Raw genomic sequence first — 25,378 nt, forward strand, 5'->3', positions numbered from 1 at the left:
AAGAAATTTCAACAAAATGTGAATAAAAAAAAAAATATGGGTAATGTTTTTCAGATTTGGCTGTACAGAAGTTGGATAAATGAAAATCCACCTCCATTCTTTAAGATAAAACCTCTGGTCTGAGTGAAAGCCAAACACCAGCAGCCTGTATATAGCTGGATATTCTTGCATCTATTACATAGATTATTGGCAAGAAAGAAGTGTTGAGTTGGCTGAATCCATGAGCCTTGGCTCCCTGTGGGTCTACTTGGCACTAGACCCATCGCTATCTAATGCAATGATCCTATGGCCTTTTGTGCAAGTTGCCAGTGTTTTCTATAAATGCATTCATCTATTACAGAACATATAGTGCAATTTTCTCCTCGGACTCACAGAGTTTCCTCTCTTTTTGTGCGTTCTCTCAAGAACAATGACCTTTAGCTTCGGTTGCCTCCTGGTGTGTGTTGGAAATTAGGTGTTAGTTGTCATCCAGAGAATTACCCTGAGGATTTCTATACTCCAGATCGATGGCTCCGTCCAGTTACAACACACCCACTGAAGATCAATAGGAATAGCCAAACAGTTTAATCACTCGTATGAGACAAATGTTTATTTGTTTATTTGCACACAAAACAATATCATTGATAACATCTTTTGTTTCATTTGTTGTGCGTAAAGTCGTCCCAGTATATGTGGATTTTCAGTCACTGCAGGTGTGTTTTACAGCCTGAACACAAGCACAAGCAGAAATACTAGTATTATAGGAGCCATGGTGACAACAGCACACACGCTGGTGGGAAGTGTTGATGTGAAGGCCTGCATGTGACCTATGTGAGTGTCTCATCTGAGTCATCATGGGCTGACAGTTGGTGGGAAATGACACTGACATGTCATGGGTTTTACTGTCCTCCTTTACTTTTGTGATGCATGTCGATCTCGCTCTCTCTCTCGCTCTCTCTGTGACACATGTCATCCAGGAAGGCCTGGTAGGTGAGGCTGTCCGCCTGTCCACCTGTGCGGCTCTTTTTCTCCAGGAACAGGCTCACGGTGTCCTGCGGGGGATCAGCGATGCTACGGCTGCTCCACCTGGTCTCTGTGATTCCCAGTAGCTCGCGCACACACGCAGAGATGACCTGCAGAGTGCACAGCACAGTAGAGTCCTTTGGTAATAAATACTGTTTACAGAATCTAACCTTTATTTAATTAGGTGCTCCCACGGAGAGTGACTGAGAGATTCTACCAAGACTGTGGAGTAAAAAAGTTCTAAGATTGCACTGCCAAAACCAAATGTAACAAAGCACTTAATTGCTAAAACCTATATGGATCTTGATATTAAAGATTGTTATCTTACACACCATTAGAGACAAATCAGTGTTAGTTTGTTGAGATACAGTGTTTCTACAGGAAATCAACGTTGAAGGCACTGTATGCCAGTGTAGCTCTGGTTTCAGGAAGAGATAAGAAAGAAAGAAAGAAAAAAAAACAGGTGCTTTAACTGGAAACAGAGTATGTGATACAGTTGATCTGAGTTGTTTGCTCGCACTGCAGCCACAACACACAACTTTAATTAGATGTCACACTTTTCAAAGGAAATAAATGCACAAATGCCAAATGGGATGTGCGACTGAGTGGGCACTGAGTAGACAGTCCACTTATGGCTTTTTAAAGAGATTGTTTAGAAAACAGCTCAGATTGTAACCAACAATTATCACTTCTGTTGTCAGCGTGTGTAACTCAAAAAGTACAATGATGGGTTTTGATGATGTTTTGTGTGGATGGAGGAAAGAAAAGGTTCGATTTTGGTGGTCACTTTTGACTGGGATGACTCTGAGTTGATTCTCTAATTTCTACAATAGACCAGAATTTGTTCCTATTATCATATCTTCTATTAATTGTTTAATGAATGGTTCAAATACGCAAAATGGGCTGTGTCGTAAATCGCAACAAATGTCTATTCCTACTTGAAGATTATAGTGGTTACTTGTAATATTTTAATCAATTCATTCATTCAAATGGTGTCAGCGTCAGATGGGGAGAGTAAGTTAAACTCAGCCATTTTTATTTGCATCTTGGTTGCTGCTCAGTCTGTTGAACATGATTTGCTTTGATATGTAAAACAAGCCTCCATAATAACATCCACTTTTCCACAATGAGAATCAAACACTTGGAGTCTCTCCTGGAATAAATACCTGCATATGTTTAAAATCGGTGACTCCCAGCCTCGGTAAGTAGATGCAGTTGACGTAAATGAGCTTCCTTCCAGTGATCAGGTTGTCCGTGAAGCACGCCTGCTGCGACAGGAATGAATGATGACACAGTCAGAGCAGTGGAACATCACTGTGGAGACTGAGTGACTCTCTCATGTTGTCTCTGCACACGCAGGTGAGTGTTTAACCTACTTTGTATTGAGGAAATCCTAAAGACTCAATCCATCCTGCAACATCATGGCAACTCCAGTGTAGGAAGTCCATGTTGCAAGGAAGCGCGTTGCCATGGAAACTGTTACCTGCCATGAGTTTCCCTCACCAAATGAAAGGATTCTAAGTCCATAAATTAAGGAACAGAACTCTCTGTGTTGAAACTTCCCAGACGTATTTTATTTCATTATTTAAACATGTCGGCATAAAAGTTCCCAAAGTAGGTTGTAGTTGTTTTTTAAGCTCAAAGTTCTGTCATGGGCTGGTGTCGTTTATGTGTCAGAACATCCAATCAGCTTCTTGCAATTGAGGGCGGCGGGGCTACCTGCGACGTGATTGGCCTTCAAAACACGTTTTCCCCCCGCCCACATTACAGGAAAACAGCGAATGGCCGCTCACCAAGATTTCACAGATCAACAAATCATCTGCGCTGGTGATGGAGACGCTATCGCTCACAAAGCGACGTTTTACAGATCGCTTTAAAGCGCCGCTTCGTCGTTGACGTTCCCTCCGTTATATAGCTCTGTTATGCAGCGACGCTTTGCTAGCTGAAGTTCTCCTCGCTCTCCTGGGTCGTGCAGGTCAGGTCGGTCGTAGGGCTTCTGAGCAGGAAAACCAGAAACTCCACTCTTCACAATGGCAGCCGTTCTCCTCCGCTCCGCACTGAGCAGGAAGGTAAATGGGCAAATTCATGTTTGTGCCGAAGAGTTGTTTTTGTTTGAACTCAAACTAAGCTAGCTGTAGCTAACTATACACTGCCTTACACGTTGCATAAATTACACTCCTCCTTTCCCCCACGCATTTTTGTTAATAGAGCAAGAAGCGTTTGTATTATTTGCAATATAAAAGTCGAAAGACATGCCAGATAATCACGAGTTTAGCATGAGTGTTAGTGAACTAATGCTGTGGTGTTTTATTTCTCTTTCTCCAGGCCACCGTCCAGCTGGGTCGTATGTGTTACTCCTCCTCCTCAGTGGTAAAGTACAATATTACATTTGTTCCCTTATGAATGAAAATACTATCCAATAATGTCAAAGAAAAAAGAGGCACAACCGTTTCAACAGTTGTGTGTGTGTGTATATAAGCTTTAATACATTACTCATCTTGAGTAAAATGAGATAAATAGATAGAACTTTATTTTCATTGTATACTGTCACTGGAATGCTGCACACTGTCTAACTTGCCTCAGGTAGCTGCAGGTCTCTTTGCTACTGTAACCTGCAATACTTTTTCTGTTTGTTCTTGTGTTATGTTTTCATATATTATACTGCTTCCATGCACAGTTTTTATATTTTGGTCATTGTAAGATTTAGATTTTGGAATTGGTGTCTTCATATCTGCTTGCGTGTCTGTGCAGTTGGTCATAGTCTTGCAGCCACTCTTAGTTAAGATGGCTTCTCAATGTCACGGTCCATTTGCCTGACTGCGTGTGGGATTTTCTTTGTTTGCTGTTTGAATCCAGCTGCACCTGCACCTCATGAAATAGATGTGCATCTGTTTATTTGTTGTTTATCTATACACTTCTCAAAGCTTTTGAAACTACATCACATATCTCGGTATTTCTCAGTTCAGTTGCCTTGTACTTGTTGAACTTGAAACGTTGTTTGCCATAATCTGATAAGATAACTGCCATCCAGGTTGATTTATCTGTTGGTATTTACCTATGTTGTCTCCAGAGTTTGGTTGTTATGGCAAATGTGTCTGATTTCAAATGTATTTATTGAGGCAAACTGTCTCTGTGTAGTTTTCTGAATGTTAAAGTGAAAATTGTGACCTTCAAATAAGGAACTGATTGAGGGATAAATCGTATAGCTTTAGCTGAAAAGCTATTGATAGTCACCAAAATGAGATTTTGACTGTATCAGATTAAGTCTTTGCTTTTTTGAAATGAAAAGGCTCCTTGTGTGATTTGTATGATCAGATCTTAATGTGAATTTGGTGCATTCACTTCACATCTGACTTGGATCACATCATGAAAATATGGTCACTTTCCCTATAGTATTTCATACATGTAACATGGATGTTATCGTGAACTAGTGTAAAATCAAGAATCCGTTTTAAAGAAGCGTCTTTTTTCACCCAGTGCACTTTGTTCTTATGCATTGCTTACTCTTTAACTCGGCCCCATTTCTGCAGCACTCACTGACAGTCAGCGCAGTGCACTAACCTTTCTGGTTTAATATTTGGCAGAGACAATTACGATGTCGGCACGCTTTGCTGTTTCATAATGACACAACATGTCACCACATCTGCCTGAACTGTGTTGCCAGAAATCGCACCATAAATTAAGGAAACCAAAGAAACAAAAACATGTTTTCATATTATTCACGCTTAATTGGATAATGAAAACGTTTTGGACAATATTTGTTTACAGCACAACCAAATCAAAGAGGTATAACAGTTTGGATGGACATAAGAGCTGCAGTTAAGTTCCTAAAATGCCATGGAGTAGTGAGAATACCATATGTTCATTAGTTTCTTAGAGTTCAAGGTAACATTGGCAATATTTTTCTTGGCATTCACACATGGGAAATGTACAAAGTTAAAATTACAAATGTTTTTTCTCTTCATCAACCAATTAATTCAGTAATTATTGTAGGTTAAAAGCCTTCTTTTTGTAGTACGCTTAGAATCAGTAATGCCACTCGCTGTGCAGGAAGTGAAGAGATCTTAAATACAAGCTGCAGACTGTGCCTGCATATGTTGTGGTGATGGATAAGGTGTCTCCAGTAAACTCTGTAATCATGTAACCAAACAGGGAACTGATTTAATCTTGTGCTTCTGTGATCCTCCAGCCCACCACCAAGCTGTTCATTGATGGCAAATTTGTCGAGTCCAACACGTCGGAATGGCTTGACATTCACAACCCTGTAAGTATTCATAGATGGATGACACCAAACCTGCACAGAGGCTACAGTAACAAGCTCTCTCCTGAACGCTGGCTACAAATAACCAGCGCAGCTTTGAAGTAGTAAATTGTGAGTGTTGAGAGAGAAAATAAATCTTGATTTACCTAATTCTATTGGCCCAATTTGTAAAGAAACCCTGTAATGTGTTATATCACCCAAAAAACCTGATGCGTAGCTTTTTAATGAAGCCACTTCTTGTAAATTGTAGTAAAGTGTTTTGTTGATTATTAGCTTGTAAAACATGCCATCTACTTTTATCACATAAAATGTTTCTTTGTTAATATTGGTGAAATAATGTGACACGATGAGTGATAACATTGCCCTCCTCTGAATGGACTGTCTTCTACTCGTCAGGCCACGAATGAGGTGGTGGGACGTGTACCCAAAGCCACACAGGAGGAGATGCTGGCTGCTGTGGACTCCTGCTCCAGAGCTTACAAGTCCTGGTCAGACACTTCCATCCTCACCAGGCAGCAGGTCTTCCTGCGCTACCAGCAGCTCATCAAGGACAACATTGTAAGGAAACTTGTCACTCACTCATATGCACACTTTTTTCAGAGTAACTAGCTGCTTGTTTAATCTGTTAGCAGTGTTCTCATTAGGGATGTCATGATCCTGATCTCATCTGGGCAATTTTAAATTGATTGGAGATCAGCAATCACCTTGATCAGACCATCAGGTAGAGGTGAAAGGTGATGATGTTCTATGTGAAGGAAGTGGGGGGGATTTCTTTCTTTGTTTTGTTGTTTCTTGTTCAAAAACTTTCCAGGCAAAGCTGCAGAGCCTTCCACGTCATGTAGCTCAGCTGTAGGCTGTAGGCTGTAGCCGGGCTTTATTTGGGGCAGACTTATGGTAACATTTATTCCATAATACATGTGTTTGATAAAATGGCTTTTTAATACAGTGCCTCATTTTGATTTGCTCCACTTTGCTCTGACCCCGTACACTGTGACTTGCGCACACACACACACTTATGCACGCCATTACTAAGACACTTGTTAGTATTTGTGCAGAATATAAACGTGGACACTCCAGCATCAAACCATCTGCTCAACTAACTGGTAGAGAAGCAATATTTTCACCATATTAGTCACAGTTTAACAACACATTCACACACAGTGTTGGTTTAGAGAGCGGTTGATACCTCCACTCGCTTTCACTAGTGCAGCCGCACAAACAGAGGAGTCGGTTTTTTCTTTCTCTAAAATAATTTTTAATTTACCGACAGTGACCTCCTTTTTAAAAAAAAAATAATATTTTGCAGCTCTGCTATTGAGGCAAATACAAGCATAGGCAGATTGGTCGGAGGACAAAAACACTAATTGGGACATCCCTAGTGTGCATGTTTCTTTTTTAATTTATTTAAACGAAACTGCTTTCTTATGTCTAAAATTGTTTTCCTAATCTTTCCAGAAAGAACTGGCTAAAATGATCACACTGGAGCAGGGCAAAACTCTGGCTGATGCAGAAGGCGATGTATTTAGAGGATTGCGTAAGTAATGCATGGGCTTGATTTCCAGCAGGGTTATTAGGTTTTCATATCCTGATTGGATTAGAGCTGTGGTTTATGTGTTGCATTGATCAAAGTCCCCTGTTGTATCTGTTTTGGCCTGATTAAAAGTCCTTAGCTTTGATATCCCTTTATAACAAACTGTGGGTTAATGTTGGACACTAAGTGGCTGCTGGGTGTTTGTGCAAAAGTGACTTGTTTCTCTTAATAATCATGAGGCCGGGGATTAATAATATTGGATTAAAGACTTAACTGTTTTAATAGGCTGTATCTTTTGATTGTAACAAACCAGGCTGCATATTTACATTTTTCCACCCTGATTATAAGGTCTGACCGGCTTGTTTTTCTGCCTCTTTTAAAAAGCACAGTGCAGACTTGCTTTTAATTGCATGCTATATAAATATGTAGTTCTCCTCATTGTGGTGTACTTGTTCACTCTGGCAGTCTCACATCAACAAGAATCATGTAGAGAAGTTAAGAGCTAAGTGCACTTGCAAATAAACCAAGATATATTTCGGCTTACAGGACGGAGCTGCCAAAGTTTTTTTTTTGTTTTTTTTGTACTTGGTACAGCTCCCAGTTTTTGAAATGCCCAAATTATTCTTGCGCCCCATCTTTCAACCCATTATCTGAAATAAGTACAACATCTGTGCGTGTCTTGCCAAAATTAGATCTTTCCTACCGTACTGGGTCTAGTGGTGCTTGACACTTTCACAACTTCTATTTTTCACAGGAAAAAAATTCAATTAAAAGTTACTGTTAATTGGGAGGCTTAGTCTAGATAATACACCGTAATGCCAGCATTAAATGCCCTTCTCATATGAATATAGATTACACCACGCTAAGTCTATTAGTTTTATTTATCTTTGGTTGACTTCATCCTACCCTTTTCCATCCATCAGAGGTGGTGGAGCATGCCTGCAGCATTACGTCTCTCATGTTGGGGGAAACTTTGCCCTCCATCACAAAGGATATGGACACGTACACCCACCGCCTGCCCATCGGGGTGTGTGCCGGCATTGCCCCCTTTAACTTCCCGGCCATGATTCCTCTGTGGATGTTCCCTATTGGCATGGTGTGCGGCAACACTTACCTGATGAAGCCGTCCGAGCGTGTCCCAGGATGCACCATGCTCTTGGCCAAAATGATTCAGGATGCTGGGGCACCAGATGGTACACTCAACATCATCCACGGCCAGCATGCAGGTAAGTGTGTATGCGTGCGTTACATAGTAACCTCAGTCCTGAATGGCCCGGTCACAGCTTTCAGTTTAGGTGTGGATGCATTCCAAACTCCACTGAGGATACATGTAAAGTCACCACATGGCTTTACTCGGCACGGTGTGACACGACATGTTTTTATTTAGTACATGGTACCTGTTTTTTTGTATTTTCTTTTGTTTTTTTTGTGAGCTGAGCCAATACTATGCATGACAGCCACTGATTGGTCAGAGTGCCGAAACTGTAGATCAGTTAAACTGACTTCATTTCCAACATGTTGCAAGGAAATGTCTGGTGTATTTAGTGACAGCATTGCTGAAAGCCTGCAATAGTGAGCGGCAAGCCACATCACAACCTCAGCCACTGTATTCCAGTTCAGTGACCGTGTCAGAGTCATGCTCCGGTTATGCATGAAGTACTGAACTAATCCTTAATTAACTGATTCTAATGATTCAGTTACACTGAAAACAACTGCTTTACAAGTCACTTGTACAGTTTCAGGTTCACCTTCATAACTATGAGTCACTTGCCTCTGCCCAGAGGCTTGGTAGGCTTTAGTATTGAAGTGCAAGATGAAGACAAATGGAGGCTTTTGTAAATTGTTGTTTGTCATTATTGTGCTGCCGGTGCTGGTCGATTATGTCAACTGATATGATTATTCTCACTTACGTACTCGATATACTGTACAACATACTCAATGACACAAATCTGATTGGACTGTTGATAGATTTCTGTGTCCAAATCTGATTTGAGTCGCATCAAAGGGAAAAAAAAATGGATACAAGGCACTTTAACCTGGTAATCTGAATATAGCCCTAGATTACATTCAGATGAATGCATGTGTAGCCACGTTCTTGAAGAAATGTGGACACATATGTCACTGAATGACCGCCAACTCAGCTGCCATCCTGTCACAGTTTTATAAATAACTGTACATATTTTCTCAGTTTTTCCCCATATGTTTTTTTGTGGCCACTGCCATGTTACTAACACGGCCGTCCCTTACTGAATCAGACAAGGCAGGAGAGCTTGATTCACTCAGCGCCTCCACACTCTCTCCATTACACAAACACATCGACAAGAGTTGTACTGGACAATCACACACACACATGTGTATTTGCCGGGGTGAGACACATGTGGAGATGCAGTCTAATATTAACTGGTGTGAAGTGACAAAACTGAGATGATCAGGTCACATGAGACATATTTTAATACCAGTTGTGAATAGAGCCTGTGTCCTGCTCATTCAGAAGCACATCTCAGTGTATGAAATAGTGAGGGGGGGGGTGAGAATATGTAGATGTATGTCCTCAGGCAATGTGTAGATGGTATATTATGTGTGCAGCCTATATCTGTAAGTCATGTACAGATGTTTGTGCTCATGTTTTTACCATACCATAAATATTGATTATGAAGACAATTTTACAATATTTGTTCGTATTTTATTTTCTTTTAGCGGTGAACTTCATCTGTGACCATCCTGCCATCAAAGCCATCAGCTTTGTGGGATCCAACCAGGCTGGAGAGTACATCTACGAGCGCGGCTCCAAGAACGGCAAGAGAGTGCAGTCCAACATGGTACAGTGCTCATTATAACCGGCCACATACACTGACTGCTCTTGTGCTCTATATACCATATTAAATTATGATTTAATAGATGCATGTGGAGCAAAATATCCCTGTCACCATGACAACTGCTGAGTGCTTGGCCTGTCAATCACTGGCATTTATAACATATATGATTAACTGACTCCATTTGATGTCAAGAGAAGAGAGATATTATACAGAGCCGTGTCCTACATTTTCTGTTTCAGGGTGCCAAGAACCATGGAGTGGTGATGCCTGATGCCAACAAAGAAAACACCATCAACCAGCTGGTGGGCGCTGCCTTTGGAGCAGCTGGCCAGCGCTGCATGGCTCTCTCCACCGCCATTTTTGTAGGGGAGTCTCGTAAATGGCTCCCAGAGCTGGTGGAGCGCTCCAGATCATTACGTGTAAATGCAGGTAATTTCACGAAGAGCCATGTCAATATGAAGAATTATTATTATTATTATTATTATTATTGCTTGTTGTAGAAAGAAATGTTTGCTTTTATGTGTCGTGAAGGTGACCAGCCCGGAGCAGATGTGGGTCCCCTGATCTCCCCCGAAGCCAGGAGCAAGGTGGAGTCTTTGATCCAGAGTGGCGTGGACGAGGGCGCCAGTGTGCTGCTGGATGGTAGAAATGTCAAGGTCAAAGGATATGAAAAAGGAAACTTTGTGGGACCGACCATCCTGAGCGGTGTTATGGTGAGCTGAAATCCAGCAAGGGTTTTTTATCAGTCACTAAAAAGGCAAAAAATAACAATCCTCCAAATCAACACAATTCCAAAAAGTTTTTGATTGTGCAAAACTGTGTTTTTGTCCAGTGATCAATTATTGTGTTTCATCATTTTTCCCACCTTTAACATTTTCTGTTATGAATATTGATGAGATTTCATGCCTCTAAGAATGGAATAGATGGTGCGTTAGATCTGCAATTGATTCACATTTAAGACACTAAACCGTTTTTTTTGTGTGTTTTTTTTTACAACAGAACAACAGTTGAGTAATACTTAGACATTATTTTCAAAACGTTATGCATGTTGGGACAGTGTTCAGGTAATAAACCTTTATCATTCTGCTCCTGTTTCCAGCCAAACATGAAGTGTTACACAGAGGAGATCTTTGGACCAGTGCTGGTTGTTCTGGAGGCCGATACTCTGGATGACGCCGTCTCTTTAATCAACAAAAACCCCTACGGCAACGGCACCGCCATCTTCACCACCAATGGAGCCACAGCGCGCAAATTCACACACGACGTGGACGTTGGCCAGGTGAGCCATGATTAAACATGATTAAACCAGAGTTGAACAGAAAAACTGGGCGATACAGTGAGGTTTTTGTGGGAGGTCGTCTGCTTTACATCAGGAAACCTTGATGTTCCCAATGTGAATTAGCCATCCATTCATTTAAACTAGACTAAAGCTTCTCTGAATTGTAAATGAATTTTAAACATGATGAAATTGTAATAAAATTAAGATCATTTTAATTGTTTGACAGCCCTATTTTTCATATTGACTAGATTGCCAAATACCATATTAAATAGTTGATGTTTTGGCCAATAAATATTAGAAAATGTGTCAACGTACGTGTCCATTATTGTCAACAACAATAATAGTAATAATAATAATAATAATTATAAAATAATAACTTCCTACAGTCAAACTACCATCCAAATCCAACAAATAATGAAATTAAATACAAAGGTTACATCGACTGTATGGTCGACTAAGATGATCTGTATGAAGATGGAAACATAGCTTTCACTTTACCAATCAATTTCTAAGGTTATGACAAGCAAAAGTCGTATACTTGCTTTACTTATATATGAATTCTTGCTGGTGTGTTTGTACAGATTGGCGTGAACGTGCCCATCCCCGTCCCCCTCCCCATGTTTTCCTTCACTGGCTCCAGAGGTTCATTCAGAGGAGACACCAACTTCTATGGCAAGCAGGTAGAGTAACAAACACACTGTCATGTGTAGGATTGTCTTAGGTGAAAATGTTCCGACAGAACTCTCTTCTCTCTTCTGTCACCAGGGAATCCAGTTCTATACTCAGATCAAGACTGTGACATCTCAGTGGAAGGCTGAGGACGCGAGTGTGACAAGCCCAGCTGTTACCATGCCAACAATGGGACGCTAAACGAAACTGTGATCTATGATGATATTCACTAACTTCTCATTATGCCTTAACTCCAAGGAGGGATTGAAAAAAGGATTCCTTTGGCTTGGGATTTTTTTGAACATCCTGGATGTTGCTGCACTCAAAACACACTAAATAGAAATGAGAGAATGGGGAGTTGAATTGAACTGATCCAATGAATGGTGCTGTGAGTTTCTCTCTTGTACTTGTATCTGTTCATATTATGTTCTGACCCAGTCGGCCATAAGTTCATGGTGATTTTTAATGGTCCTTTCTATTACTTTAAAAACAAATAAATAAAAGAAATAAAAGAAAGAGCAGTGACACGTCTTGGATTTTTCTTTAAATTGTTGGTAAAGAACACAATCTTGACATAATGGTGATGATGCTCACGATGACCATATTGCACTGTTTTCTGTGCAGGGATGGAAATGTCTGTGTCTCTGTCTATGTAAGAGGTGAAGTTTGTTTTGCATTGAACTCGTCCATTTTAATGACTATCATTAGCAATATTCTCCCATGGGATGAATATTTCAGATAGATCCACTGATCAAAAGTATCTGAGCTGCTACAAATGTTCAAGTTTTAAAGGTTCAATCCCCTTTTTCAGATTTTATAATGCAGTCACCAAAATGTCATAGTTTATTTAGTATGTCATCCAAAATTTGACAAAAAAGTCAGTTTAGTTTGTCGTCCAAAATTTGACATTTTAGTGACTTTTTGGTCAATGTACTAAACTGTGACGTTTTGGTATGCTGTCAAAAATTTGTTAAAAAAGTCATAGTATAGTATGTTGTCCAAAATCAGTCAAAAAAGTCATAGTATAGTATAGTATGTCGTCCAAAATCAGTCTAGACATTTCTGAGTTACTGTCGGGTGGGATTGGAACCACTGTCCCCTGAAGGAGGTTGGCACACAAATTATAGCGTCGTAGACTGCTTGGCCAATTGAAAACGCGTTTTGTGCATTGCACACTAGTTAATCTAAACAAAAAACATGTCATCCAAAATTGTTCAAATAAATCATAGTATAGTATGTTGTCCAAAATTGGTCAAAATGGTCATAGTATAGTATGTCGCCAAAATCGGTCCAAAAAGTCATTGTATAGTATGTCGTCCAAAATCGATCAAAAACGTCATAGTGTAGTATATCATCCAAAATCGGTCCAAAAAAGACAGACGCCCTGGTCTTCACTGACTCCACTGAGGATATTCAGAGAACTATTAGTGTTCAACAAAAACATGGAAAGTTTGACAAATGAATAAGATGGATTTGTCATTTGCTGTCTGGTCTGTAGTGGAAAAAACCCTATATACCAGATTTAACTCTATATTATGGAGCAAGTAAGAGGTGTTAGGTAATTAAAAAACACAGTGCATATATAATACATGTCTGTGTTTATATGAGTTGACATAGACATTTAAGAAAATCACACTGAAAAGACTGAAGCTTGTCCTTTTCCTCCTTTTTAAAAATAAAAAAAAATAGCAAGAAACACTTTCAGTGCATCTCTCAATACCTTGCATCACTACTCTGTCTGACACACGCACACTTGCACGCACACACAGCCCATTTCTTTCACATTAAAGATAGTCATCTTAAACAAAAGTACAAGCAATGAATATATAATGTCATTTCTGGAAAGGGCAAGTCATTTTCTAAAATAGCAAGACAAATTGAGCATTTGTTTCAAACAGCTTTTTTTTGTGTAGCAGATTAATACACACAGTTTAATAAAACACAGCTAAACAGCTGCTGTGTATGTAGAGAAATAAAGAAAAAAGCAGCGCCCCAGACCATATTTAAGTCACATGTCTCAAACAACATATGGCTCACTTTATCAGTAAAATGTCCTGTAGAGAGATCAGATAGCTATTCATCATTCACTTTTTTTGTATTTACATTTTCAAAAAAATACATTTTATATCACCAAAAAGAAAAGGAAAACAAAACTTGCAGCAGAAAACTACGGAAGGGTATTAGGGCCACATGTGTAACAAAAAAAAAAAAATCTCAATATTCTGATTTTTTTGAATTCCTTCTTTAATCCCAGAATTCCTTCTTTAATCTCAGAATTCTGATTTTGTTCTCAAAATTATGAGATTAAAGTCAGAATTCTGACTTTTATTGCAGAAATTCTGAATTCTTGCTCTTTTATTTAGTTTTTCTTTCTTACAATTTTTATTTTTTACACGTGACCCTAATACTCTTTTGTATCAAGCCAAAAATAAGCTGCAGTGTTTCCTAAAACTCACTTTCTTTCTTTAAACACACACACACACACACAGGCAGAGGAAATGTGCCACACACACAGATACTACCCCGGGCCCTCACTTCATAACATTAACTAGAAAACATACATCTGGGTCACAGACAATAAAAGTTAATGGATGCAGTAAAGAGTCAGCCATTATGCAGCATTCCACTGGCTTTGCTCCGTGGCATTATTTGTCTAAAAGCCTGATGTATGTGTGTTTATGGAGCAGCATCAGGAAAGAGCAGCATCAAGACGATACAGCAAGGAGGAGGAAATATCATAAACACCAATCGGTTAGTGTGATATAATACGGGGAGTCCACGATGCACTTTGGTGGAACGCTCTGCATGAATGAAGCTAAGTTGTTGACCACTGCCTTCCTATTAATACTGACCACATACTGTAGCTTCACTGACCACGATCTGGTCTGTATCGCTTTTATCTATATATAGGGTTTGTATATATATAATGAGGCGATCTAATCATTCTGGACTTGCCCGAGGCATCTCACTAATTCACTCAGGGAATATGAACGATGAGCCATACACACACACACACACACGGTGCACATATGTAATAAACTATGATAGATGGCCTGTCAGTGTGTGAGTAACTGACACGTATCCATTTCCCCCGACATACGACGTAAAGCATACACGGAGTGAGTAATGAGAGTTAGAAGAGAAACCGGTGAAAACTCGCTCAGATAACAGAAGCAATTTGACGCTTACAATAAAATCCATTAAGAGACACAAGAGTGAATCGTGCTGCATTTGCAGCCACAATGGGAAGCGATGGCATGCAAACACATACAGTGTCGACAATAGCTACAGTGTCGCCCCCACACTACATATTCAAGGCCTTCAAATTCACGCACACACACACACCTAACAGTGGAACACTGTACGGATTTATTCAAAACACCTGCATTCATGCATGTTGTTAACTATACTCACAGCAATACTAACCTTCCAAGTGAGAGTGTGTGTGCAGCACTGAGATGCACTTTTAGTTAGTTTAAATTGACAAAAAAGAAGAAGACGAAGAAGAAGAAGAAGCAGTGCATTCACCGCCTGCAGAGGAGCTGATGCTCCAGATTCTATCGAGCAGCAACTCATGCCCTTAAGTTACAAAATCACATTAATCCCTGCAACACCCTGGGAGAAGCTTCCTCACTCGCATGAACACTATCTCTCCATCGTCTATGCATCCTCTTCCAGCTGCTGCTGCCCACACGCAGCCTCACATACATGAGCACTTTGACACGGAGCGTGAATCTTTCTTGTTTTCAAAAGATACACCAAATACACCCCCGTACGCCGCAACACCTCGTCCCTCTGGACCACTAAGCAACCTTTAAGTAGTGTCTTTGTTTCTGGCTCATTTATTTTGCTCGGAGTGAATAAATCTCCATGAGAGACCGACGATTTTAAGAATGAATCATGAAGGTTGGCCTGACCTTCGGCATATGAGAAGATATTTGTGCATAGAGACACACGGTGTTTCTCAAAGTTGCTCCTTAAACATCGATCCTTCCGATTCAGAACCTACAGCGCCGAAGGCAAGAGGCCTGGGAACTGGCAGGCAAGTGTGCATCATTATATAATTGAGAATCTTTTGGTATTTTTTGTAAGCTTATACACTAAAAAATGGCAAAAATTACAATTTGGGAACACTCGGGAACAGACATGGACAAGGACAAGCTTCATGTGAGGGACACTTTTGGTCCTCAGTGAGTTCAAATTCTTCTACTTTTGTTCCTTAACTTATGTATAAATGACTGGGCCTGAAATGAACTTCCCTGTTTTAAAGACCAGCATCCACCACTGGGTCAGATGATGTAACATCTGTGAAATTCAGTGTCTCAGTGTCTCCTTTTTATTTTACAGTAAACTCCCAAGTTTGTAGCATCCCTCATTTGCAATCAGATGTCATTAAGCCGGGAACACATCATCAATACTACTAAGCCGTGTGCGCCGCCTCGTGTCTGATCGTAGTTTGAACTTATTTTTTTAAACTGCCACTGGAACAGACACGAGGAGACGGCGAGAGCGCAAGTTGTGTCGAGTGAATAAGACCCTCATTAGCCTTCTGTTTCCTGTCAGAACTAATGAACAGCGAGTTTGCGATTGGCTTGAGGAAAAGCGGGCTACTGTGAGAATCAGCACTGGCCTGGAGGGCACACAAAACAAATCTGCACACAAACACAGACATAATTTGCTGAAATTAGCATTTTTTTCTTGTTTAAAAGAATGTTTATGACAGATGTGGGGGGTTGGTGATTGCAACAGCGTGACATAAACTACTCTATTGAGCGCTGGTAAGTTAAAAAAAAACAAACAAAAAAACAAAACTCAAGAATCAAGTCTGCTGAACTTTAATTTTTAACCAAATTGTTCTCTGCAAGTGATTTTGTATGACGTGGGCTGCTGTGACAGAGGAAGCTGCTGATAATGGCTGTGAGAGAGTAAAAAGGAGGGAAGTAGAGTCACAATGATATATTCATTTCAATGTCAAGTCAGGACGAAACAGGGGAGCAAACATCCATTTTGGAGGGGAGGAGGAGGAGGAGGAGGAAGAGGAGGAGTGAGAGTGGGTGACAGAGGACAGAGTCTATCTGTGTTGTGTCAGCTGCCATCTGTGTGTCAGTGCACATCACAGAAACTGTGAGGCCTGTATCCACACCTCCACCATAACCCTGCTGTCTGCTGGGCACCAACACTGGGGCGAAACCTCAGAACACTTTTGGTGACAGTTTGCACATTAGCAAAAAAAAAAAAAAAATCACTTGAAATTACATCACACATTGTCTTATTTAACTGAATATTTGATTTTTGTTTGTGGAGGATTGAAAAGAGATGAGATGGGAATGTTTGTGAATCAGAAGATGATCATTATTATTCATATTATTAAGTCTCCCGTTTATCCCACATATATTTTTCATTTTTATTACCAAGCCATTACTTGTGGTGATTACTATAGAAAAAAAATGATATTACAATAATATTACTGAATGATTGCCACACTCGAAACATACTTCCACCATATTATCACTGTACTGTGTCACCACAACACATAATACAACGTAATGATATACGATAACACAAACGTTGCTTCCACTAAATGTCTACTGATAGACTTGATATTCAGCTCATGAAGATGTAACAGTGAATCAGTGTTGAGATGTAAAATGAGATCCTTTCATCGTGTCGACATTTATTTCAATTTGCAATCTGACTGCTCTGATTTATTTATTTATTTATTTATTTATTTATTTATTTATTTATTTATTTTTTAATACAGAAGTCGTCAAATGAGCAAACACCTTTTTGTGCCACAATCGAATTCACAAATGGCAGCTTTACGCAAATTGTCAGCGATGAAAACGAAAACTGCGGCTCCGTGACAACTAATTTGAACTCGTTTGTATGCACCTCAGTTCCCTGTGTTGATTTGCTCTGCATGTGACAGCTGTTGGTACTAGTGTGCTCTCTCCCTCGGTTGCTAATCAATGTCTCATGCTGAAGTCCTTTGGGTCCCACCTTGTAGAAGCAGGGCCCTGTGTTGTACAGAAATGTAAATGTCCTGTAGTATTTGCATTCTATAGGAAGCTCGTCGTTTTTTGTGTCTGCGTCTGAAGAAGACGTACAGGTGTCCTTCGTTTTAGTACAACATCAGTGCTTCATGCAACACACAAACAAACAAAAAAGATTTAGAATTTGGGTGTAAATAAAGTGTAATAGCACAATCAGCTACTGCAAATAGAGAGGAATTTACTGAGAAAGCAATTTTATTTACGTGATTATGTTTTCATTATCTTAATATTTTTCTATATTGTATAGTCCAAGCTGTTAAAATGCATTTTTGTTAAATGTTATCCAAACTTTTGACTCTATAACACTATAAATGTCTTCATTAACCCTTTAACGCCTGACTTTTTTTGTGTGTGTCCATTTTTCCAGAATAACTTTCAAATCTCTATGTTAAAATAGTGAATTAACAATTAAAATTAAGAAAAACAAAATGTTTTATTTAGAAAAAAACACTGTAGTTGCAAATGAACAGATTTAGTTAAATTTGAAATTCAAACAGTATAAAACATATTTAAAATAACATTCTTCTTCTCAATGTCCAAAAACAGGCCAAAAAATGGAAACTACATACTGTTTTATATTTAACTATGTATTACAAACTGTTTTTCCAACTCTCAGCTCATGGTGACAAAGATGCTGATTCTCCGGCTTTCAGCTACAGTGTGGGTGAAATTACTGTAATAACCACACGTTGGCTTTGACTTCTCAGCTTTCAGAAACCATCGTGTAACCACAGTAATGCAAATGGTTTGTGCAAACGTGTCATCTGTGATACACTCGGTGTTAAAGGGTTAAGGGACTATTGAAGGACTCAGTCTTAATGGACGTTCGATCAAATAAATAAATAAATAACTACAATGACTATTATTAATATAGAAAGGAAGGCCACGCCACCAAGGTAATACATTATCACTGGGATCAGTTTCAGAGCCATTTGATAAACGACACAAGCGCTGACAACCAACGCCTGAATTTACAGGGCAGCACAGTGAACATGGCACATGACACTGCAGAGAGACTCAAAGCTAAAATTTGAAAACCCCCCACACAATAAACAGTATTTATGAAGATGCTAAAAAGAAGGAGGACATCTGGGATGTAATCAGCCTCCCCCTTTACAATCAGTGGGTAAGTGTTTTGCTATTATTACTAATGGAGATGAGGAGACATTTGGGGCTCAGACATTTCTGGAGTATGCAGTAAAATAGACGAAAGTCAGAAAGGATATATAATGAAGCAAGAGGATTTTACTCTTAATTATCTCTTTAATCATTCCGTGACCCCTCAGATTTATTGTGGGAACCCTTCAGGGATCATGGGCCCCAGGTCTGGAATCAATGATTTAACCTTTGACACACTTCCTCATTCATGAAGTCCCAAACCTCTCTCCTCTCCCTCAAGGGCAGAGCAGTGTTGCTTGTTATTTGCTCACAGTACACACGTCTGACAGATTGTGTATGATGACATCTGGGGATCTGATGGAGTCTTGCTCTCCGTATGGACGCATGCGAAGTGTGCTCATCTGACAGACTGAAGTCAAGGTCAGCCAAAAGACGCACACACACACGCACATACACACTCCACTGGAATCACTGTAGGGGAGTTCACACACACTTGCACACTCGCCCACAACTCATTAACTGTGATGGATTACGGCACATTTCAGGCTAATAACACAGACATACTTGTACACACCATGCATTATCGCACGTACACACACATGCGCCAGACTCTCGCGGCGCATACAAACACAGATGGACACAGACCTGTCACCTCAGAGTCACCTTCACTTAATCCTTGTGAGACAGAGAGCGATGCATCCAGCGGCCGCACAGATTTACCCATAATCCCTGTGAATGAACTAATTCAGAGTAGACGTTTGCTTCCCGAATGTGTGAGTCTGTCCGCGCATACACCACAAACACACACAGATACATGCAGACTTGCTGTAGAACACCTGAGCAAACCTAAAAAAGACACCTTGAAGTCTTTCTGAGAGAATGTAAGGCACCATAATAATAGTGAGAGTGTACTCAGTTGGTCTGTGTGTGCGTGCGTGCGTGTGTTTGTGTGTGTGTGTGAGTGTGTGTGAGTGTGGAGAAACAGATTTAATTGGATGGGAATGTCACATAGGACAGGGAACATGACTGCTGCCGGTGGTGTAGGTCGTATACCAATTACTATTCCGCTCTTCTCTCAAAACTAGATGGGAGATGGAAGACTTGAACCCCACTTCATTACCAAAGTAAGTCCTCATGTTGACAGCAGCCATGCAGAGGAGGTTTGTGGGGGTGCGGGGTGGTGGTGGAAGAGAGTTGGGGGAGGGAAGCATAAGGTTTAATTGCCTAGTTGTAATGGGTTGTCTCTATGGGGTTTAAAGCTGCAGGTGTAACTTTTAAACACAAAGAAAGTTACATTCAAACCACTGTCAGATGAGTCCTGATGAATCCTATCAGCCCCACACGCCTCTGTGTTTCTCGGCATAAGAGTTTTTGTTTTCATGTCTGTGGTGACATTCCCGAGCGGCACACACAGAGTGATGCGATTTAAGTCAGGACAGACGGCTGCAAGGCGGAGGCACAACAGTTCTATATAGAGCTGGGTGAAAACACAGAGGCGCACCCATGAAAAGTTTTAGAAGTGGATTCTACTGCTATATATATATATATATATATACATAAGCCTGGATGATCATTAGAGCTGCACAATCACACGGTTTTGGCTTTCTCGCGATTAAATGAATGTTATTGTGCTCCGCCAGTAGAAGGTAAAGTGCCCCCGTAAACATCTGCCTGCACAACGTGCCTACAATCTGGACGAGTGTGGGAATGTTGCCAGGCGAGATCTAAACACTGAGAAACACACAGAGAGGGAGACATGTGGAGCGGATGAGCTTAATCAACATTATGTGAACTCATTTGACAATGAATGTAGCAGACATTTGTTTATATTAAAAAGGTTATGCACTACAGTTTTTCTAATTTGCCATTTAAAGTGATTATATAACTGCATTTAACAGCCTAGAAAGTTAAATGTCGGGAAAGGGTAATATTAAGAATACTGTACTGTACACAATAATGTGCACACACACACACACACACAAAAGACTTTGTCTGCACTGTCTCCTGTTGATGTTTGCACCTTCACCTTCACACAGGACAAATCTATATATAACAACTAACCCTCCCACCTCCTGTGTCAGTCCCTCCCTGGGTGCCGACGAGGTGCCACGTCCAGATACAGCGATGGGTTGCCAGGGCTGTGCTTTCTAAAGGTCAGATGTTGCTTCCTCCTGGGGCGTAAACTGACTGCCAACCATCTTGGTGGCATCTGTCACATCCTAACCACTGATTAATAGCCAGCCGATGCTCTGCTCCAACCTGAGTGACTGAACGTGTGCCTTTGAGTGGGAAAAAAAGGAGGATACGGAGGGGATCCACTCTTAATGTGTGTTTCCCTGTGTGGTTTTGACAGAGAGAGACAAGAGACGGGGAAGAAAAAAAAAAAAAGGTACAGAGGAGAGACGACCAGAGAAAAATGGCTCACCTGTTGGTAAAGGCTAGCAATTGTCTGAAGTGCCAGACCATCATTTATCAACGAAGCGGAAGCACATGCAGCTCGTACTAGTCATTACCTGCTGACTCTATCTGCCTTTCCCTAATACCACCCTCAGACACACCTGCCACTTCTTGCCGTATTTCTATAACCCTTAGCGCGCCATTAGAAGACAATATAGAGGAGACGCTGTCTTTGCTCGAGCATGTCAGACAGATTCACCAGCACACAGGCCCCAAATACACACATCATCGCCTGCCCACCTAATCAGTGCTGTGAAGAGACACGGGCAGCAATGGGACAGAAGGTGCTGGAGAGGATGAAGACTGTGGTTAAAAGAGGAAACTGGGGGGAGGATAGAGCGAGGAGAAAGAGAGAATTATGAGAGAGACGTCATGATCAGCTTGATTTGAGCCCACTCTCTTTTCAGCGCTGCAGCCTTAAGAATCTCAGTGAGATACAGTGGCAGCTGCCTGAAGTGGGGGAATGTCTGCACATGTACATACAGTGCACAGAAAAGAAGGAGAACATGTTTCTCTTTCCTGTCAAAACATGGCACAGAGGCAGACAACAGTGACAGCCTGTGTGGATTTTGAGGCTTTTTCCAACATTTAAAATTAAGTCTGAACAGCGCCAGTGTGTGTTTTTTTTGGCTTTTTCCAAATAATTGTCCATGAGAGATATGAACCCTGCACACTGCGGTCAATGTAGAGTAGTGTCTAATAAACAGTCTACATGTTTTTGGACTGACCCACCAAGTTTCAGAAGTGAATTATACTAAAAAAAAGAAACAGTTTGATGGGATCAACCAGGAGTGTCCAAACCTTTTTTAACAAGGGCCAGATTTGATAATGTGAAGATTTCCAGGGGCCTTTTTTTGAACACTAAAAGCTACATACAAATACACTGTTTTATAATAATAATTTTACTTTCATTGTCACAATGTTCATTCATTGTTAATGTTCCAATGTTACCAAATCTAAGCCACGTAGGAGAGTGGAAAAATTAAAAAGATTCTGCCTTCCCACCACATCAGGAGTCTGAGTTTCAAACACAGTGCAACTCCTTACCAGATAATCTTGTGGGGATGGACATGTCATTTTCGGGCCATAAATAATACATTATAAAAACCAAAGCCTGCCGGCCAGACTTTATTCTTGTCTGGGATAGACAGTTCTTGGCCCCACCCGTCCCTGCACTGCTGCTGTATCCACACAAACGCTCCCTCAGACACGTCTGATAGTGTTGCTTGACAGAGCCTGTCTTTCAGATGAAGGACACAGCACACAAATAATGTTACTTGATCTGTTCATGATGACCAAACGGAGGCAGCCACAATAACAAAAACAATCCCCACAAGTTAGACACTGCAGCTTTAAAAACAGATTAAACGATCCTATACCTCACTGCTTTAATGTAACTTTAATTAATATGCAACCCGTCGTGTTCACAGTGTGTGTTAAAGTGGATTGTCGTACTTGTCTCGTCTTGATGACCACTCAAACACGCTTTACTCTACGCGTCTGACATTTATTCATGCACAGTCATTAAATACATTTATTTACACAGCTTTTTCTATTACACATCATTCACACCCAATCACACACACTGCTGTACGGCCATCAGGAGCACTTTGGGTTTCAGTGTCTTGCCCAAGGACAAACCCGCACGCAGACTGGGCCTCTAGAGCCACAGCTGCCTGTTGTGTTGTCTATGAAGGATAACATAAGTCAAATCATTTTCAATAGTTTGCTAATGTTTTCCACACTGTGCTGGAACGAAAAGAAGCCAATGCCAAGCAGTGAAAAAACACACAGATTTATGAGACTGAATGGTGAGCAGGGAAGTTAAATAAACAGGGTCTCTGGTAAATGAGCTAATACTTGCAGAGACACGAAAAGTGAAAATCAACAGTGGTGCTTCAGAGGTGAAACATCGAGGGGTACTGAGGGTTTCTAAGTGCAGGGGAGCGATGACGGGTGAAGGGAAGCTTGGGTTGGAGGGTGAACTGGCGCCTTGACAGCGCAGTAGGGGTGTGTGCTGTGAAGTTGGTTAATCCTGGGATTAGCTCAGCAGGGGGGAACTGCCGCAGCGGGCGGTTCTGGGAGCCCGTTGTCCCCCCAACCACAGTGCCATGCTACAGGGCTACCGGAGGCTGACTGTGCTCCCCACCACGCTTTCTCTCCCTTCAAAACTCACCCCAGGCGCTGTCTGACCTAGTATGTGGAAACAGATCCTCACAGTAACACACACATAGACATATAACAGACATGCACTGCAGAACATCAGTTCATTTTTGCTGTGGAGAAGCTGGAGGGGCTAAGAGGGAAGAGTGACGGTGACTTCAAATGAGCATGTTGGTTCCAGTGTGACTGATTGTCCAGAGCTCACTGGCCCGCCTGGGGGCTGATACGTCTCCAAACTCCTCTCATCTTCTCGTGATGGCTCTGAGCCCCTAAACTCTTCTTGGCGTCCCCCTCTTCGTTCTCCTTACCTCTTTCTTGACTTTTTTTTGCTGAAGGGTCCCAAAAACCCTGAGGCCCCAGAGAGGCAAGGTGCACTGTTGTTATTAGCACCAACGCCCTGTTGATAATTTCCACATGCTCTCCAAAAGGCTGTGCTGTTATGCAGCGAGCAGAGATGGACTAAGGAGGACTTTCATCTTCACGCCACTGTGTTGAATGCGTGAGTGAGCTGCCTCTGTACATGTACAGTATGTGGGAGTTAAAAATGTATGTGCGTTCAGGGAGCAACATCTAAAGTCGGCTGTACATGTGAATAGCCCGGACCAACAATGAGCTCCTCTTTCTGCCTCCTTGATGGTTTCTTTTAAGTGCACAACGCCGGATTTGATCCCCAGCAGAGCGTGTCCATATGGGCCGCCGGAGGGCAAACCAGAACTTAGAGCTGAAGCAGAAGCATCTTCCATAAATTGGTGCAAGGGTAGGACTCTCTCCTACTCTTAGTGTCCCTCAGAAGGGGGACCTTTCTCTGGGTGACTGGCAACCCAGCATGCGCATCACCCGCAGACATCAAGTACTTAAAGACTTGTCACTTCACAGAGCAGCCCACAGAAGACTTCAACTGTGTAGAGTGTGAGACACGAAGAAACCTCCCTGTGGAATCTCGCATCCCGCTGCATGTTCCTCGTCATGGCCGATTTGATGGAATTTCCCATGAGCTGCTCACTGCCCATCCGCAAGGTCACCGTGGCATTAGGGTTTGCTTCCTGAGTCAGACATTCACGAAATGGCCCATAATGCTGGTCGATAGTATACTGTAACTCCCCTTAATGAACACAGCCAAAGTCAATAAATGTTGGGTTGTTTTAAGAGAAAAATAAAGGCATCAGTAAAGTCTGAGTAAGGCTGACCACTCTCTTTCACAGAGAGGGAAAAACATCAATCCAAACATTAAGCACTGATGAATAACACCTGGATAACACAACACAGTGGTTAAGTGCGAGTACACCAACATTAACAACAACAAATGGGCACATTAATGAACCTAAAAAACAACACGTGTAGAGTGGAGCCTTCACTAAATCCTTTTACGGGCACATATTTTTATACTGTGACTGGAAAGGTCATTGTAGATTTAAAAGCCATAAAAAATAAATCCAAAGAACACGAAATTAGCACATTGCTCATCTCTCCTCCAGACTCGTTACCCAAACAGTACAACATCCCTGATGAGAAAAGCTGGTTGCTGTACTCAGTGTCACGATGCTAACAGTCTTCATGCAATATTAACTTGAAATAGAGGTTGGAGGATGCACAAACCTGTGCATAGTGTGCAATAAATAAAACAAAAACCATCTGTGATTGACACATCATTAGACAACCATGAATTATTCAATATGTGCAATCATACTGGTTTGCTGATGGATCAACATGCTGAGGAGCATGCAGGCCTATGGTACCTGATTGCAAGTTAAAAGCCTCCTGAACTCCACTGCTCCCTCCCCTAAAAATCTGTCAGTCATTACTATAGAGAGCAGAGAAAGGAGTGAGCCGGCTCAGACCTCTTAGTGTTGATTTGGAACCCCCGCTGCTCCATAAGAAAGACTGCATCCTACCAGCTTTGAGATGGCTGTGATTGAAGACATAATTGTGAATGTGGGTGAATTTCACGGTTAGGAGCGTGAAACCCTTTGTGAGATGGACGGAGAGATGAGAAGCAAAAGAAGGCAGGACGGACTGCAAATGAGGAGT

The 25,378-nt window shown here is 41.2% G+C and overlaps 2 protein-coding genes across 3 annotated transcripts; one reads left to right on the plus strand and one right to left on the minus strand.

Annotated features, from left to right (window-relative positions):
• Positions 1-596: 596 nt before the first annotated feature.
• LOC122783661 (sterile alpha motif domain-containing protein 15-like) lies at positions 597-2,805 on the minus strand. Of its 2 annotated transcripts, none has more exons than XM_044048448.1 (3): positions 2,379-2,805; positions 2,169-2,267; positions 597-1,112 (listed from the first exon to the last, which is right to left on the minus strand). In XM_044048448.1, exons 1-3 carry the CDS (start codon positions 2,490-2,492, stop codon positions 879-881), a joined length of 447 nt encoding a protein of 148 aa, XP_043904383.1. In that variant the 5' UTR covers positions 2,493-2,805; the 3' UTR covers positions 597-878. The 2 variants fall into 2 exon arrangements, with proteins under 2 accessions (XP_043904383.1, XP_043904382.1); XM_044048447.1 differs by having other exon boundaries at positions 2,169-2,270.
• A 139-nt stretch (positions 2,806-2,944) lies between these two features.
• Positions 2,945-12,083, plus strand: aldh6a1 (aldehyde dehydrogenase 6 family, member A1). The gene is made up of 12 exons (XM_044048403.1): positions 2,945-3,071; positions 3,328-3,372; positions 5,192-5,266; positions 5,660-5,821; positions 6,719-6,797; positions 7,718-8,020; positions 9,492-9,613; positions 9,850-10,039; positions 10,142-10,323; positions 10,710-10,889; positions 11,471-11,569; positions 11,655-12,083. The coding sequence occupies exons 1-12, from the start codon at positions 3,033-3,035 to the stop codon at positions 11,757-11,759; spliced, it is 1,581 nt and encodes a 526-aa protein (XP_043904338.1). The 5' UTR covers positions 2,945-3,032; the 3' UTR covers positions 11,760-12,083.
• The last annotated feature ends 13,295 nt before the right edge of the window (positions 12,084-25,378 follow it).

The sequence above is a fragment of the Solea senegalensis genome, linkage group LG17 (genome assembly GCF_019176455.1).
Source record: "Solea senegalensis isolate Sse05_10M linkage group LG17, IFAPA_SoseM_1, whole genome shotgun sequence".
Taxonomy (NCBI): Eukaryota; Metazoa; Chordata; class Actinopteri; order Pleuronectiformes; family Soleidae; genus Solea; species Solea senegalensis.

Excerpts from the sequence above, each read along its gene's own strand:
- LOC122783661 (XM_044048447.1), bottom strand. The coding sequence starts at position 2,492 with ATGGCAGGTAACAGTTTCCATGGCAACGCGCTTCCTTGCAACATGGAC. Across the intron at positions 2,271-2,378 it reads TAGGATTTCCTCAATACAAA|CAGGCGTGCTTCACGGACAA; the intron begins GTAGGTTAAACA and ends TTCCTGTCGCAG. Across the intron at positions 1,113-2,168 it reads CCGATTTTAAACATATGCAG|GTCATCTCTGCGTGTGTGCG; the intron begins GTATTTATTCCA and ends TGCACTCTGCAG.
- aldh6a1 (XM_044048403.1), top strand. The coding sequence starts at position 3,033 with ATGGCAGCCGTTCTCCTCCGCTCCGCACTGAGCAGGAAG. Across the intron at positions 8,021-9,491 it reads CATCCACGGCCAGCATGCAG|CGGTGAACTTCATCTGTGAC; the intron begins GTAAGTGTGTAT and ends ATTTTCTTTTAG. Across the intron at positions 11,570-11,654 it reads CCAACTTCTATGGCAAGCAG|GGAATCCAGTTCTATACTCA; the intron begins GTAGAGTAACAA and ends TTCTGTCACCAG.